This window comes from Dermochelys coriacea, chromosome 1 (assembly GCF_009764565.3).
Source record: "Dermochelys coriacea isolate rDerCor1 chromosome 1, rDerCor1.pri.v4, whole genome shotgun sequence".
In the NCBI taxonomy this organism is placed as follows: domain Eukaryota; kingdom Metazoa; phylum Chordata; order Testudines; family Dermochelyidae; genus Dermochelys; species Dermochelys coriacea.
Window position 1 is genome coordinate 305,024,251 of NC_050068.2, and position 17,028 is coordinate 305,041,278.

General features: G+C 38.8%; 1 protein-coding gene across 3 annotated transcripts in view; it reads left to right on the top strand.

Moving 5' to 3' along the window:
- Positions 1–16,412: 16,412 nt before the first annotated feature.
- Positions 16,413–17,028, top strand: part of MDFIC (MyoD family inhibitor domain containing) — a 67,390-nt gene continuing 66,774 nt past the window's right edge. Inside the window, exon 1 of one of the 3 annotated variants that reach the window (XM_043495310.1) lies at positions 16,413–16,834. In XM_043495310.1, the coding sequence (XP_043351245.1) occupies positions 16,484–16,834 (351 nt within the window). In that variant the 5' untranslated portion in view covers positions 16,413–16,483. The remainder of the gene's footprint in view (positions 16,835–17,028) is intronic. The other 2 variants (XM_038367853.2, XM_043495305.1) reach the window with 2 other exon arrangements.

Here is a 17,028-nt window from a genome sequence, read left to right on the forward strand (position 1 = left end):
CACCTTCAAAAATGAGGATAAATATATAATCTCATGTCCTACTGTACATAAGAACATAACATAAGAATGGCCCTATTAGGTCAGACCAAAGGTCCATCTAGCCAAGTATCCTGTCTTTCAACAGTAGCCAGTGCCAGGTGCTCCAGAGGGAATGAACAGGCCAGGTAATCATCCAGTGATCCATCCCCTGTTGCTCATTCCCAGCTTCTGGCAAACAGAGGCTAAGGATACCATTCCTACCCACCCTGGCTAATAGCCATTGATGGACCTATCCTCCATGAATTTATCTCGTTCTTTTTTGAGTCCTGTTATGGTCTTGGCTTCACAACATCCTCTGACAAGGAGTTCCACAGGTTGACTGTGCATTGCCTGAAGAAATACTTCCTTTTATTTGTTTTAAACCTGCTGCCTGTTAATTTCATTTGATGACCCCTAGTTCTTGTGTTATGAGAAATAGTAATCAACACTTCCTTATCTACTTTCTCTACACCAGTCATGATTTTATCGATCTCAATCATATCTCCCCTTAGTTGTCTCTTTTCCAAGCTGAAAAGTCCCAGTCTTATGAATCTCTCCTCATATGGCAGCCATTCCATACCTCTAATCATTTTTGTTGCCCTTTTCTGAAAAATTTCCAAGTCCAATATATCTTTGTTGAGATGGGATGACCACATCTGCAAACAGTATTCAAGATGTGGGTGTACCATGGATTTATACAGAGGCAATATGATATTTTCTGACTTATTATCTATCCCTTTCTTAATGATTCCCAACATTCTGATCGCTTTTTTTTACTGCTGCTGCACATTGAGTGGATGTTTTCAGAGAACTATCCACAATGACGCCAAGATCTCTTTCTTGAGTGGTAACAGCTAATTTAGACCCCATCATTTTATATGTATAGTTTGGATTATGCTTTCTAATGTGCATTACTTTCAATTTATCAACATTAAATTTCAGCTGCCATTTTGCTGCCCAGTCACTCAGTGAGAGATCTTTTTGTAGCTCTTTGCAGTCTGCTTGGGTCTTAACTGTCTTTAGTAATTTTCTATAATCTGCAAATTTTGTCACCTCACTGTTTACCCCTTTTTTGAGATCATTTATAAATATGCTGAATAGGACTGGTCCCAGAATAGTAGCATATCTAAAAATGGGTATCTAGACAGATATCTAGATAAACATTTATGTATATGTATGGTAGTCTGTAGGAATACAACATTTCAAATATTGCTATGTGCATGGTTCAAGATTCTGATCTCATTTATACCACTGTAAAGCCAAATAACTGTGACTTCAGGACTGGTATAAATGAGATCAGAATTTGTTATACTATAATTTAAAAAAATAATAAACAGCCTTCACTGCTGCTGATACCTTCTGCAGATGACCATTGTTCAAGTATGCATCAGCAGATGTCACAGGAAAGAGGAATTTAAGCCATTTCTTTCCTGGGGGAAGCCATATTTTTGGAACTTTTATTGGAGCAAGGGGTGAGAGAGAGAGAGAGAGAGAGAGAGAGAGAGAGAATGATGCAGGACAGAATCTGGGCCACCACCTTACTCTATTGTAAAATAAAAATCCTTTACAATATACATTAAGTCTTATAATGTGAGAATATTATAAGCATCAGAAAATGCTAAAGAACTTGACTTGTGTAAGGTTTTTTCTTTAGTCTGTAAAAATATTGGGTCAGATGTTTGAACTGTCCTTATGTGCTCTCAAGTGTTTCAGAACAACCTTTAAATCACTGACTCAGACCACTTCAATTAACTCTCTCCAACTTTGTAGGACTCTTTTTATTTCCTTTGGTTGTGTGATTGATAAGAAAATATAATAAAGGTAACCTGGAGTCATAAAGGAGACTTTAGATATTTTGATACAGAAATTCACATTTTTCATGCTTACAAAAATCTGCTCATTCTTTTTCTTTTTAACTATAGAGGTATAAAAATAAAATCTGGTTGATGATAATTTAGATATTTCTGAAATTTGATTTTTGTGCTAATTCTTCCTAAATTTCATTAAGACTTTTTTTATAACTGATATAGGATAATTTTGCATACCTTCAGACAATATTTAAATTGGTTTTCTTTTATCATTGTCTGATTTTTGTGTGGATGTTTTGTATCAATTACTCTTTTTATTTTTAACTTATGTGCATTTCTGAAAATTTAAATAAAATGAAGACAAGATTATAGCTTTTAGAGGCTGTCTTGATGGATTTACCCCTCTTTACCTCCTTTCCCCAGTTTCTTAGGACAGTTTTTCCTTTGCTGTTGATTAAGGACATACACTATGGATATTTGTGTAGAAGCACAAGATGTTGATTAATTAGTACAGTGCACTGAAAATTTAAACACTATTTAACTGCTTGGTATTATTTTTATTTCTGAAGTAAAAAATACAGGATAAATCACAGAGTGTGGAATGAGCCATCATAATGATTGCTACCTACCACTCACTGTGACCAACATTTTGTGACCAATGAGCTCTACCTTTCCTCCCAGTAGCTCCTCATAGTTTTCTAAATTCTTAGGACCAGAAGGATGAAAACAGAAGCTTTTTTATGTTAGTCTGTTTTTTCTCTGTGAATTGATTAATAGGGGTTACTGCTGGTTAAACACAGTAGTTACCACATTCTTGGGTCAAAGTGTATCTCTTCTTTGCGACATAATTAGATCCCAGTTTTGCTCCCATTGTCCTCAATGGGAAGAAGATCATGCATTTATTTCTGGCCTGAACTCTGACTGTATCCTGGAACTCCAGGCTTTTGAATAGCTATGACAACACTACTGCTGGAAGACACAATTCATAGATTTTTTTTTATTGGTACACCTGCTTCACCAGGAGTGAAATATCTAGATACAAATTGGCTTTTTTGTTATATAACATACAATCCCAGCATGCTCTGCTTTTTAAGAGGCCCTCCATCATCCTTTCCCAACTTTTAGACCAAAGGCTGATCTTCTTGATTCTAATGGGAGTAGGATTGAGCCACAAATGGTTTTAACAAAATGTAGGCTATAATGCTGTAGCTCTTATACAGAAAATTCTCCAATTGATTTACTTTCTGTTATGTAAACTAATTAAATGTACCAAAATCTATTCTAATCTGACTCCGTAACTGCAGTCTGAGCACCTGCCAAGGTTAGGAAGTTAACCCAAAAGACTGTCTGTCTATAGGAATCATGCTGTAACCCAAATTTCTCAATTGCCTGAGGCAGGAGTTAGGGGATTTTCAGCCATCTCCTTTTTGGGCCAAGTGATCTTTTAAAACTCTTTGCCCCCACTACTGTACAGTCAGGTAGGTTGTGCACAAATTCAGGGCCTTTTTTAGTAGTGAAGACTAGGCCATAGACAATATATGAAAGCATTTTTGAGGCCAGGCCATTTCCACTGGCATAATCAGGTTGCACTGTAGTTGTCTGCTCTGTGCTTGGCTGTAGCTTGTGTTCTGCAGATCTTTACTTTTATTACCATCAAATAACCAATAATAATTCAAAATCAAAATAATTTTGTATGTATTTTTAAAGACCAACCCTGCTAGGATCAACCCTGGAAGGCCACAGAGGAGTATTTTATTTTGTTGGTTGCTGATAGTTAAAGTAATTTGAAAATGACTAGAATTTTAAGCATATATGTTCTTCAAGAAAATGAGACACAACAGCTGTGGTGTTGGATTCTTACTAAGTAATCAAATGCTATCTTTTTTAATTTGCCTGTTTAAAAAAAGCCCGCCTCAAACCCCCAAATAGCTGCTTGTATAAGTTTACATAAAGCTGTTTATAAGGCTTGATAACATAAAGTTAAATAAAATGATACTTTAATATTACAACTTTTACAGCATTTTCATTAATACTTCAAAAATGGTAAGAATAAAATTATTAGATATAGAGGAAGAGAGAAATGAATGAATTTGTACAATGTAATAACCTTACCCATTAAACTATAATGGTAACCATTTACTTTATAAAGGAGAAAACACTAAAATTTCAGTGGGTTTTTTTTCTCCCTGTAACTTTGATAAATAATGATATCATGACATTTACTTGCTCATTCTACTATGCAGGATTACCCTCCCCCACATTAACTTAATTTCACTGTTCCTGCTGCATTTGGGGGACTTTCTTGGTTCTAGTTTCTATGTTATGACCTCTTAATTTTCCAGCTGAGGCACTATTACATTTACGTGTGGTTTTATAAACATCTTAGGTTGTTGATATTTGATACTTGCTATTAATTATTTGAGAGAATGTTAAAACATATTTGAGATACTGTCTCAAAAGTAATATTAAAATTATACAATAGCTTATGGACTATGTATGAAATACTTGTTAATAAGAATGCTTATTAAAGTAATACATCTGAACATACTTTGAAACTTCTGCCTGTCAGTGAGGTCACGCTCATGTTAACATGTCCAGTAAATGTACAATTCTAGTTGATTGATTTTTATTGTTTGTTACCTTATTTTTAAATTACATTGCCTAATAATAATACTAATAGGGCAATCATCATAATCATCTCCTTTTTCCAACACTAGGGTTGGGCTGGGCCAACCCTATGAGCAGATTCCATTCACATCTGTTTTGATCCACCTGAGGAGCTTATTGGGGGGTTGCCCAGATAGTTTTGTATACTGTATTATACCACTATCTTCTTGGCCTCTCTCACCATGCACTCTTCCATAGAACAATTTTAGGCAGTTGGTATGGGAACAGTCTAACTATGTGGTTGAACCGTTGTAGTTAGCACCTTTTGATGATTGCAAGCATTCATTGCACTTTCAGTCTTCCAGGATGGTGTCCCTTGAATAGATATGCAGACAGATTTGGCAACGGGGTTTGTTGCAGGGATTGGTTCCTGGGTTGTGTTTTTGTTGTGTAGGGTGTAGTTGCTGGTGAGTATTTGCTTCAGGTTGGGAGGGCTCTTTCACCTGCACATCTACTATATGTAATATATGTCATCATATGCCAGCAATGCCCTCTGCCATGTACATTGGCCAAACCAGACAGTCTCTATGCAAAAGAATAAAGGGACACAAATTAGACATCAAGAACTGTAACATTCAAAAACCAGTAGGAGAGCACTTTAATCTCCCTGGACACTCAGTAGGAGACTTAAAAGTGGCAATTCTTCAACAAAAAAACTTCAGAAACAGACTTCAATGAGAAACTGCAGAACTGGAATTAATTTGCAAACTGGACACCATCAAAATTAGGCCTGAATAAAGACTGGGAGTGGATGGGTCAGTACAAAAAGTAAAAAGAAAAGGAGTACTGGTGGCACCTTAGAGACTAACAAATTTATTAGAGCATAAGCTTTCGTGAGCTACAGCTCACTTCATCGGATGCATTTGGTGGAAAAAACAGAGGAGAGATTTATATACACACACACAGAGAACATGAAACAATGGGTTTATCATACACACTGTAAGGAGTAATCACTCTCCTTACAGTGTGTATGATAAACCCATTGTTTCATGTTCTCTGTGTGTGTGTATATAAATCTCTCCTGTTTTTTCCACCAAATGCATCCGATGAAGTGAGCTGTAGCTCACGAAAGCTTATGCTCTAATAAATTTGTTAGTCTCTAAGGTGCCACCAGTACTCCTTTTCTTTTTGCGAATACAGACTAACACGGCTGCTACTCTGAAACCTACAAAAAGTAATTATCCCTCTCTTGATATTCACCCTTTCTTGTCAACTGTTCAGAATAGGCCACTTCCACCTTAATGTAATTAGCCTCATTAGCACTGACACCCCACTTGGTAAGGCAACTCCCATCTTTTCATGTGTTGTTATATATATACAGCTTACTGTATTTTTCGCTCCATGCATCTGATGAAGTGGGTTTTAGCCCATGAAAGCTTATGCCCAAATAAATTTGTTAGTCTCTAAGGTGCCACATGGACTCCTCATTTTTTTTATGGAGACAGTGATGCAAATACCATGCATTATTTGCACAAGTTTATCATGTTATTCATCTAGCGATATAGTAATACTGTCACCTATTGATCAAAATATTATATTAGTGTCATATAATTTTATGCTGTAAGAGATGAATTTCACCCAAATGACAGAGCTGGAGTAGGAATGCCAGGAGAGAGACAGAGAGAGTGTACAGAGAGAGAGAGAGAGAGAGGGTGGAAAAATGTTAAGTATGTTATGCAAATAATTTTGAAATAAATAATCATTACATTCAAAATTTTCCACTGCATTTTTTATTCTGTTGAAAAGTTGGGTGATTTTTTTGACTGGTTGGTTGTTTTGTTCGTTTGTTTGTTTGTTTTTTACAAAAAATGTTTTGATGAGGTCTATTTATATGGGACTTTAATATGAGCTTCTGGCTGCTCTGCATTTTTGAGAAATCAGAACACTTAGGTGTCGAAATACAAACTCAAGAACACAGTTGAGGCATCCATTTTTAAAATCTTGGTCATGGTTATCCCAGGGTGAGAGCAAGAGAGAGAAATGACTTTCTGAAATATCTTGCAGTAAGAAAATAGTTCATTGAATTGTTACAATTCAGAACTGGTTTCAGAGTAGCAGCCGTGTTAGTCTGTATTCGCAAAAAGAAAAGGAGTACTTGTGGCACCTTAGTCTCTAAGGTGCCACAAGTACTCCTTTTCAATTCAGAACTGGTTTTCCTCAACAGTTGCACAGACATAAGTGAGAAACAACTCCACAAAATGGCAGACATGTCTGAGTGAGAAGCATGAGTGAACAGCTTCTGTGTGTATGTATAGTAACTACTTTTTATAAAAGATTTTACTATGCATTCTTTATTATGGACTCATAATATGCAAATGCATTCTACTGTTAATACGAATTCACAGCATACACACTAATGGTTCCAAAGGAGCTGTTACAAGATATGCACTGAATATGTATTAGGAATAATACACAATATGTAACTAACAGTATTCTATATTATGAATCCATAATACTGAATGCATAGTATTGTTAATATCCATTCATACCATACACTATAACAGCTCAGAAGGAGACATTATGGTGTATGTTATGAATGCATATTAAGAATAACACACAAAAAACTTGACTAAATCTTTATGGGTCCCTTGATGTGATATCCTGATGTAACATAGTAATATACCACACAGTATTCTGTTCCAATGCATTCATTATTCATTCTATTTGTATAATAGGCATATTTTTGATATTTTTCATTTTAATATTTTGAAAAGGTTGCAGAGCGTTTTTACATGGAAATCTTTGTGTGTGTGTGTGTGTGTGTAATTCTGTGTATTGTATTTTTACTAGCTTTACTTGATGGTGACAAATTATTAGTATGATACTGTTGCAAAACTGTAATGTAAGTACTTATTAAAATTACAATTGTATGTGTGTAAAATATAAATAGTGAGTGAAACTGCATCCAAATATTTATTGAGTTACAGAAGAGAAAGGAATACAATCAACTTGAGAATCACATTTGTCTCAACTTTCTTTTACCTGTTATAGATACAAGAAACACCAAAGATTACTATAACTGGAAGATGTAGGTGAGGAAAAAATTGTTTATTCAGTTTGTTTACTTGGTGCATGTGACAGTGCTCTGTGTACAGTCAGCTGCACTGTTATATGAACTTCCTATCCCATTCACTAGCAATTTTGTGTTGTTGACCATTTGTTCTTCTTTCTGAGAAGAATCTTATAAACATCAGGGGAACAGAAAAACCTTTAAAAACGTTATGAAGGGATTTAATAAAAAATCATTATACTGTATTGGAAGGGTGCTCTTTCAAAAACCTGAATGTTTATTGAAATTAAATATTCTTATTGATAGGCTCTCTTTAAGGTTGTATTGTAGTGTGAAAAGTTGAATGCTGAGTATATGCTGCAAATAAATTAATTGTTGCAACCCAACTCACTTACTTTTGCTTGATTCTTGAATAATTCTTCTTGACTTATTTGTGGGAATATAATGAATTGCTCATTGACAATTTGTTGTGATGAAATGTCAGTTTGCATGCTTCAGTATATGATCTATTCCTTTTTTACATGAAATCTATTACCTTCTTGAGTAAACTACCTGCTTGAGCTTGCTCAGAAATAACTGAAACTACCATAAACAATGCCATATGTCTGATCTACTTTGCTAGAAGTGGGATAAAGTTTCTTGAGCCAAATTCATCTCTGGTGTAAATTCTTTAACTTCATTGGAATTGCATCTGGAATGAATTTGTCTCATAATATTTTATTTTGCTTTACAGAGTAAGTTACATTCCTTACATTATAACGTTGCTGAACATGTAATAAGTATTTCTAACCATCGCTGAAGAAACAAAGATCACTTTATTAAATGTAGAAAGGGGAATGATAAAAAAAATTACTTTTCAATAAAACTTATTTTACAGTTTTCCATTCTTATTTACATTGGGTTCAATCCTCCTCCACTGACCTGAGACAGCAAAAAGCATGCGGAAAACTGCCTTAAATGGGTAGCCAAGGATTCCCCCATCAGAGAGCAATCCTCCGGTGGTATCAGGCCATCACAGTCTGCTCTATGTTACCTGCTCCTCCCCTCAGAGGGGCCATGTTGGGGGCAGGGATAGGCCAAGCCAGGCCAGGCTGAGGTGGCATGTGGTGCCTTGTCTTCAGACATTACAGTGGGCTTTTGTGGGACTATTTCAGCTAACATAACTTAGAGCAGCCTATACGTTATTTCAACCCTATAGAAGCCTAGGAAAGATAGTTTAGGGCCTTCACCATTCTTCACAGCTGTACCAATTGTAATTTCATTGCAGGTGAGGAATGAATCCATTGAATAACTCAATGGAGGTGAAGATTGGGGAATTAGAACTATAGGGCAACACTAATAAGATTACACAGTTTCTTGGCCAAATCTAGTGGGTGGCATAATTGAATAAAAATGTGGGTACCACCACTAGTGGGCCTACACATTCTCATGACCTTATTAGGCGTACAGCAGAGATCAATTGCCTCACTTAAATGGAACATATATGATTGCACTGCATTTGTAGCAATGAAATTACTTTATTTTATATTTCTTCAACTTAATGTCAGGAATCCATGGGTTGACTGGCTTTGCTGTATTTTGATTCACTCTGGAGTATGGCAATTTATGGCAAAGAGCCTTTTAAACAAGCCCTAGAAAAATTTCAGACCACTGGGGGGGGGGGGGGGAAGGGGGAACCAAAACAAAAAGCTATGTTGTGGAAACAAGGCCTTGAATACCAAGAGCCAGTGACATCCCACTACCACTGTACCAAGCACCCTCATTCTCCTTCAAATTCCTTTTCAATACCCACTTCTTTTACCTTGCTTTTTCACTGCTGATCTCCACTTATGTGCTGTATACTCCCTATCTCGTACTGAATTTAAAAGAATAAAACATCAGAATTTGTAAATTTCACTTGCAACGTCCTATTCTTTTACAGAATAACATTCTTTGCTTTAATTCTCATCTATCTATCTCTCATCCTTACCTCCCCTTTTTTATCTGTACTATTCTTTTACTACATTTGGCTGTTGGTATACTATAAAATTCCCAAGATGGAGACTACATCCTTATTTTGTTTATGTTTTGTTTTCTTATATTTGAAATAGGGCTGTCAATTAATCACAGTTAACTCACGCGATTAACTCAAAAAATTAATTGTGATTAATCTCAGTTTTCACCGCACTATTAAACAATAGAATACCGATTTAAATTTATTAAATATTTTTGGATGTTTTTCTACATTTTCAAATATATTGATTTCAGTTACAACATAGAATAAAAAGTGTACACTTCTCACTTTATTATTTTATTACAATATTTGCACTGTAAAAGTTATAAACAAAAGAAATAGTATTTTTCAATTCATCTCATACAAGTACTGTAGTGCAATCTCTTTATCCTGAAAGTGCAACTTACAACTGTAGATTTTTTTTGTTACGCAACTGCACTCAAAAACAAAATAATGCAAAACTTTAGAGCCTACAAGTCCACTCAGTCCTACTTCTTGTTTAGCCAATCACTAAGACAAAGAAGTTTGTTTACATTTATGGGAGATAATGTTGCACAATTCTTATTTACAATGTCACCAGAAAGTGAGAACAGGCATTTGCATGGCACTATCGTAGCTGGCATTGCAAGTTATTTACATGCCAGATATGCAGACACAAAAACAGGAACATACATTCCCTCCAGCACAGCTTATTTTACAGGCCATTAAACAAAAGGAAATCTAATGCATTTTCTAGCTAGATTACTTACTAACTTTACAGAAGTTGTAAGGCTTGCATTCCTGATCTGTTACCAGCAAAAGCATTACACAGACACACCAAACCCTTTGTCCCTCCCCCACCCTCCAGATTTGAAAGAATCTTGTCCCCTCATTGGTCATTTTGGGTCAGCTGCCAGCGAGGTTACCTTAGCTTCTTAACCCTTTACATGTGAAAGGATTTTGCCTCTGACCAGGAGTGATTTTATAGCACTGTATACAGAAAGGTGGTTACCCTTTCCTTTATACTTATGACACCTCCAGATAAAGGGAAGAGCCTAGAAGATGTAAAAGGAAATTTAGTTTGATAGCTTTCTGTTTGGTAAGAACTCACTTATCAATAGACTTAGTTGGGAAACACTTATGTCTTTATAGATGTAGTTGTATTGTTTTGTTATTATAGTTCTCACTTTGCTATTGTTTATTTGCCTGGTCTCTGTCTGGTTCTGTGATTGTTTCTGTCTGCTGTATAATTAATTTTGCTGGGTGTAAACTAATTAAGTGGTGGGATATAATTGGTTAACTAATCATGTTACAATATGTTAGGATTGGTTAGGAAAATTTCAGTAAAATTATTGGTTAAGGTATAGCTGAGAATATTACTGTATAAATTAGGGGCAAACAGGAAGTAAGTTGGAATTCAAAAATAACAAAAAAGGAGCTTGGATTTAAGCTTGCTAGAAGTTCACCCCAATAAACATCGAATTGTTTGCACCTTTTGACTTCGGGTATTGTTGCTCTCTATTCACGCGAGAAGGATCAGGAAAGTGGGAGGATGAAGGAATGAGCCCTCTAACAAGCATCATGTAGAAATATTACTTTGAACATTCCTGTGAAGTAGATGGGAAAGTATTGTTATCCCCATTTCACAGACAAGGAAATTGAGACAGAAAAGTAAAATGACTTAGCTAAGGCTACACAGCAAGTCAGTGGCAAAGCAGAGATTAGAACTCAAAGCTTCTTGACTCCTAGTTTATGCTCATTCTTCCAGTACACACACTATAAAACAGTGGGTGAAGCAAAATTTTAGCCAAGTGCACTGTGGCAAACTCTACTTCTTCAAAACATGCCATTGAATCATAAATGTCAATGTAGAGCAGACATTAATTTTTCAAGTCTTATCTGTAAGATGCTTACAATAAACTTCATGGATGATAGTATGAGTTTACCCTGCCAAGTTTCAGGTTGCAGGGAGTCTACATATTTTAGATTGGATCCATTACAACAGTTTGAAACAAATGAATAAAAGCAAAAAACATTTTCAGTTGAGATTGCCATCTTGTAATTAATTGAGCTGTGATATAGCTTTAGGAAATTTGTGTGGTGAGCAAGATAACTAAAATTCAAGGGTGCAAAAAGTTCCTATTCAGCTCAGTGCAGTATTTACTAGAATGTGCAGCAAGAAATTAACAAAGAATCCTGGAGCCCAATGGGTTCAGTTGTGGCCATCATTGATGGGATATGTCAAGGATAAGTAAAAACACTGCAATAAGACGCATAAGGGGAATGGAACTATTCAGTAATATCACACTATAATTCTTCTAATAAAAACATAGTTCATTTAAATTAAGGTAGATAGTAGAGTAAAAAAATTCTAAAATGTTATATTGAGCATTTGCAGTACTTCATAGTCAGGAAGTTCTCAGTTAAGATTCTAACATCAACCTCCCTATCTGTACCATGCTTCACATATGGTATGAGACGCAGAAATATGACAAAGTCCTCCATCCCACTTCTGTTACCACAGCAACCTTAGCTCTGGGCTGTTGCACATATAGATTTCAATATGTTCTTTCATTATGTGATAATAAAATCCCTGCATACTCTTGCAGCCCATAATGACAATCTATGACATGGGTAGGAAAGGGAGTTTGAAATGTTTTCAAGAGATTAGATGGAAAGTGGGCATGATGTTGTTCAGATCGAGACAGCTGCTGGAGGGTGCGAATGGGGGGGACACTATTATAGGGATAGTGGCCTGTGTCTCATAGAGAGCTGGTGTAAAAGATGTAGTCTACCACTGATATCAAGATGATGAATTTGGGAAAGGAGGCAATTTTTTTGAGGCGTTATATGAGTTTCATCAATTTCCTTTTTCTGTGAAAACTGTAAAAAGATACAGAATTCCTTTTTGTTATTCAAGGACTTTAAGGCTAGAGTAGACCACTATGATAATCAAGTCTGACTTCCTGCAGAAGACAGGCTATAGAATCACCATTGAATCAAGCCCAATAACGTGTGGTCGAACTAGAGCATATCTTTTAGAAAGACATCCTGTGTTGATTTAAAGATTTCAAGTAAAGTAAAGAGGAGTTTGGGGTGGTGGTCAGGGGCAGGAGTGTGGATGGGGTTGGGGCAGTCAGAGGGCAGGGAACAGAGGGGTTGAATGGGGGCAGGGGTTCTGGGGGGGCAGTCAGGAAGAAACGAGAGAGGGGGTTGGATGGGGTGGTGGGGGGCAGTCAGGGGCAGGAGTTCTGGGGGAAGACAGGGAGAAGGGGTGGTTGGATGGGGCGGGGTCTCGGGTGAAAGTTAGGAATGAGAGGAGGGGTTGGATGGGGCAGCGGGGGGCCATTAGGGGACAGGGAATGGGGGGGTTGGATGGGGCAGGAGTCCCGAGGGGGCCGTCAGGGGGCAAGAAGCAGGGGGGTCAGATAGGGGGCAGGGGTTGGGACACGCCATGCCTGGCTGTTTGGGGAGGCACAGGCTCCCCCAACCGGCCCTCCATACAATTTTGGAAACTAGATGTGGCCCTCAGGCCAAAATGTTTGCATGCCCCTACTCTATATCCTAACACTCCATTCCTCCCTCCTCCCTTTTTTTTCTTTTGGGATTTTTCTGCCTAGGCCTTTACAGACAGGTCTGAATATGCTGTATAGATATGATGTTTTATATACTATGCACCAGTTGGCTGGTATCCACTGTCTAGCAGCTGGAAGAAAATATAAAAGAGGGGAAGTGACATTATCACTTGGACTCCCCCTTCCCCTCTCCATCTTACCTGGAAAAATATTTGTAAGAAAAAGGGTTTGAAGTGGGGAAGTTTGGTCCCAGGCTGGAAAGTGGTTTAATCTGTGTACTGAGGAACTGGAACCTGCTTGTACCATCTGTTAGGGTGAGACATTGCTTGATTCGAATCTTGCTTAGTCTGTTTAAGTAAGAATTTAGGCTGCATTTCTATTTTCGTTTCTTAGGTAACCGACTTTGATCTATGCCTGCTACTTATAATCACTTAAAATCTATCTTTCTGTAGTTAATAAATCTGTTTTATATTTTACCTGAAAACTGTGTGTCTTTGTGAAAGATCTTGGGAAATCTCAGCTAAGATTACAAAGGCTGGTGAATATCCACTTTCCTGTGAACAAGTGGCGAACTAGGTAATGAGCTTACACGGGCCATGCCTCTGACCAGTGCAAGACGCTACAGTTCTCGGGTGCAATATTGGGGAGCTAGGGGGAATTGGCTGGATCCTCTCTATTGATGGTTCATGAGTGGCCAGGAGATCAACTCAATTGGGTGTGTCCCTGCCTGTGGATGGCTGTGTAAGTGCAGTGCCAGTCAGAGGCTTGTAGCTTGATATGAGCATCACAGTGTGAGAGGCAGCCCAGGTTGGTGTGTTTGGAGGGCTCAGCAGTCCCACAGTCAAGGTTGCACCCTGGGAATCCCATCACACCCACTGTCCCAAAGGTGACTTTATACATATAGTTCTGAAGTGCTTTGGGATGCTTCAGGATAAAACATTCTGCCACATAAATGTAAAATATTATCTGGATTGCTTTAATACAGTTATACAAATAATTCCATTAAAACTGTATGTATGCAAATTATTATAGAATAGAACACAAATATAAATAATATCTTTGTAGAAAAACAAAAAACCATGTTAAGAACATAAAAATGGCCATACTGGGTCAGACCAAAGGTCCATCTAGCCCAATATCCTGTCTTCTGACAGTGGCCACTGCCAGGTGCCCCAGAGGGAACGAACAGGTAATAATCATCAAGTGATCCATTTCCTGCCGCTCATTCCCAGCTTCTGTCAACATACTTAATTTCTTATGCATACACCTTTTCAGTTCAGTCACTTTGTTATGAAAAGCTTTAAACAGATATTGTGGGGTTGTTAAATCTACTTGAAATTATTAAAATTGAAAGAAAATTGTATACAATCAAATTTAAATTTCACTCGCTGTAGTTTTTCCCTTTTTATTTCTCATCTTGTCAATAAACAATAGAGCGATCAATTTCTCTTTAGTAAGTTTCACTTTCAAGTTCTTATGCCCTAGCACTATTAATTATTACTTACAGTGGTTGTCATTAAAATGTCTGTATTTTCCAGGAGATACTACAATTAAGTTATTTCCTATTCAAAGAGAGAGAGAGAGAAATTGTGATGTCTTGGATGCCAGTGTGAGGCAACTGATTGCACATGCTATCTTTTCAGTTATAACAATGAATATACAATAGCATCATAGGAATGCAATCTTGTTCTCACTGAAATCAACTGCAAAACTTCCATTTATGTCCACTGAAATAAGGTTGGGCCCCAAAGCTGCACGGTACTTTGCAGGCAAATAAGGATGGCTCCTAACCCCAGGAATTTACAATCTACAATGGTTGGTTTGCAAACACTGCAGAGAAATGTTTCTTTAAAATGAAACTTCTTTCATGTCTTTTAGTGCTTACAGTATCAAAACTAGCATCCACCTCTCACCTGCTCTCAAAATTTTATTACTTAGACTACTTTGTCCTTAGTCACATTTTTCCTACTTAGTTGTGTTTTTTCAGTTTCTCAAAGAGACAGGTGAAACTATGCTTTGATGAAAGATAAGGTTCAAATTGGGGACTGACCCATGGTGTATGATCTGCTAGTGAGTTTAAAGGAAATTACAATTAAATCATACAAATTGCTTTTGTTTTAGAAGTTTGAAATGCTGACATGGAAGAGATTGCTTTATAGGAGCATATTAAGGCCCCCAACCCCGCAAACACTTAATCCATGTGCTTCATTTAACTATCAAGAATGGTCCCAATGCAGTCAATGGAATGCTCATGGTAATAAAGCTAAGCACATGCAGAATCAGGGCCTAAGGGCTATTCTACACTAGAAACGCTACAGCGGTGCAGCTGTACTGATGTAGCTGTGCTATTGTAGCACTGCTAGTGCAGATGCTCTATGCCCAACAGGAGAGAGCTCTCCCATCAGCATAATTACTCAACCTGCCCAAGCAGTGGTAGCTACCTGGTGGGACTGCTTCTCCTGCTGACATAGCACAGTCCACACCAGTGCTTAGGTTGGTGTGTAACTGACATCACTCAAGGGAGTCTCTTTTCCTGCAGTGACTTATACTAAAGTAAGCGCTGGTGTGTACAAGCCCTAAAACTGACAAGAATGTCTTTTCTATATGGATGAAAACAGACCTGCAAGTGAGAGGTGCATGAGATTACAGAAGAGGCGCTGGTGGAAGGAAGGAAGTGATTTAGCTTTTGAGGTATCTGCTTTGTAAAATCTTTGCTCATTCCTTCTTTATTGTGTGCAGACCTTTTGAATAGTTTTGTATAAGTGTTTTAAATATTAAAGATAATATATATATTGTACCTGTGCAATTATATGTAAATGTTGCATTGACTTTTTTAAAGTAAATTTCTGCTTTAGGGCCTACTGTGTCCCTGACTTTTGCAAATCAGTCATCTCAACCAGGTTGCTATTTGCAAACTGGTTGAACCTGAACAGTAGCCTACATTTTTCAAACCAAAGTGAATAATGTCAGAGTTAGAGGTTAACCCTATTAAAGTGCTACTCTCACCCAACCCTATGCTACAGCTGCAAGCAATGCTCAGGCATGAAAGCCTCCTTTTTGGTAGTGGAAAGGAGTACTTGTGGCAGCTTAGAGACTAACAAATTGTTAGTCTCTAAGCTGCCACAAGTACGCCTTTTTCTTTTTGTGGATACAGACTAAGAGGGCTGCTACTCTGAAACCTGTCATTATTTTTGGAAGTGGTGTCCCCCCACCCCATTTGCTCAGGGCACTTGCAGGGTTACAAGCCCAGCATGGCCCATACCCAACCCTAGCCACCTGGTAGGAGGATGCTCCCAGTTTGGGCTTGGCTGGGGCCCATGACCTTCTTCTGGCCCAGCCTCTGGGGAACCGGTCGGGCAGCGGGACCTGGGGAGCCGCCGGCCCCACGCCTCGATCGCCGCCAGCCACAGCTGGCTGTTTCCAGTCTCCGGAAATGATGAAAAAAGAAGAAGCTGGGGGGGGGGGGAGGGGAGAGAGACGAAAAAAGTTCCCGTTTGGTGTGGGCAGCGCGCTGGCTGGAGAGGGCGCGAGCCCGCGCGGCGGCGGGGCGGGGTGCCGGGGCTGCAGCGGTAGGAGCCCGGGGGCTGCACAGGAGGGAGGAGGCAGCCGCCGCCGCAGCTGGAGAGGGGAGGCGAAGAGGCGGCCGCGCCGCCAGGGGAGATGCTGCAGCAGCTTTGGGAGCCTCGGTAAGTTTCCCCTGCCGTGGGGGGGAGGAAAGGGCCGTTCCCGCCACAGGAGGTGGAGGAGGGGAACGTGCCGGGGCCGAGCGGAAGGCAATGCCAAGGTAGGGCGGGTGGCTTCTGTTGGCTATGGGGCGCTGAGCATCCCCCGAGCCCCCCCTCCCCCAAAGCTCAGGCAGCCCGGGGGCCGTGCTCCGCCCTGAGCGGCCCGCCGGCACTTTGTGCCTGCGCAACTAAAGGCGCCCTCCCGCGTGCAGCGGGGAGGGCAGGGGCGGAGGGACGCGCCGGCCGCGGAGTT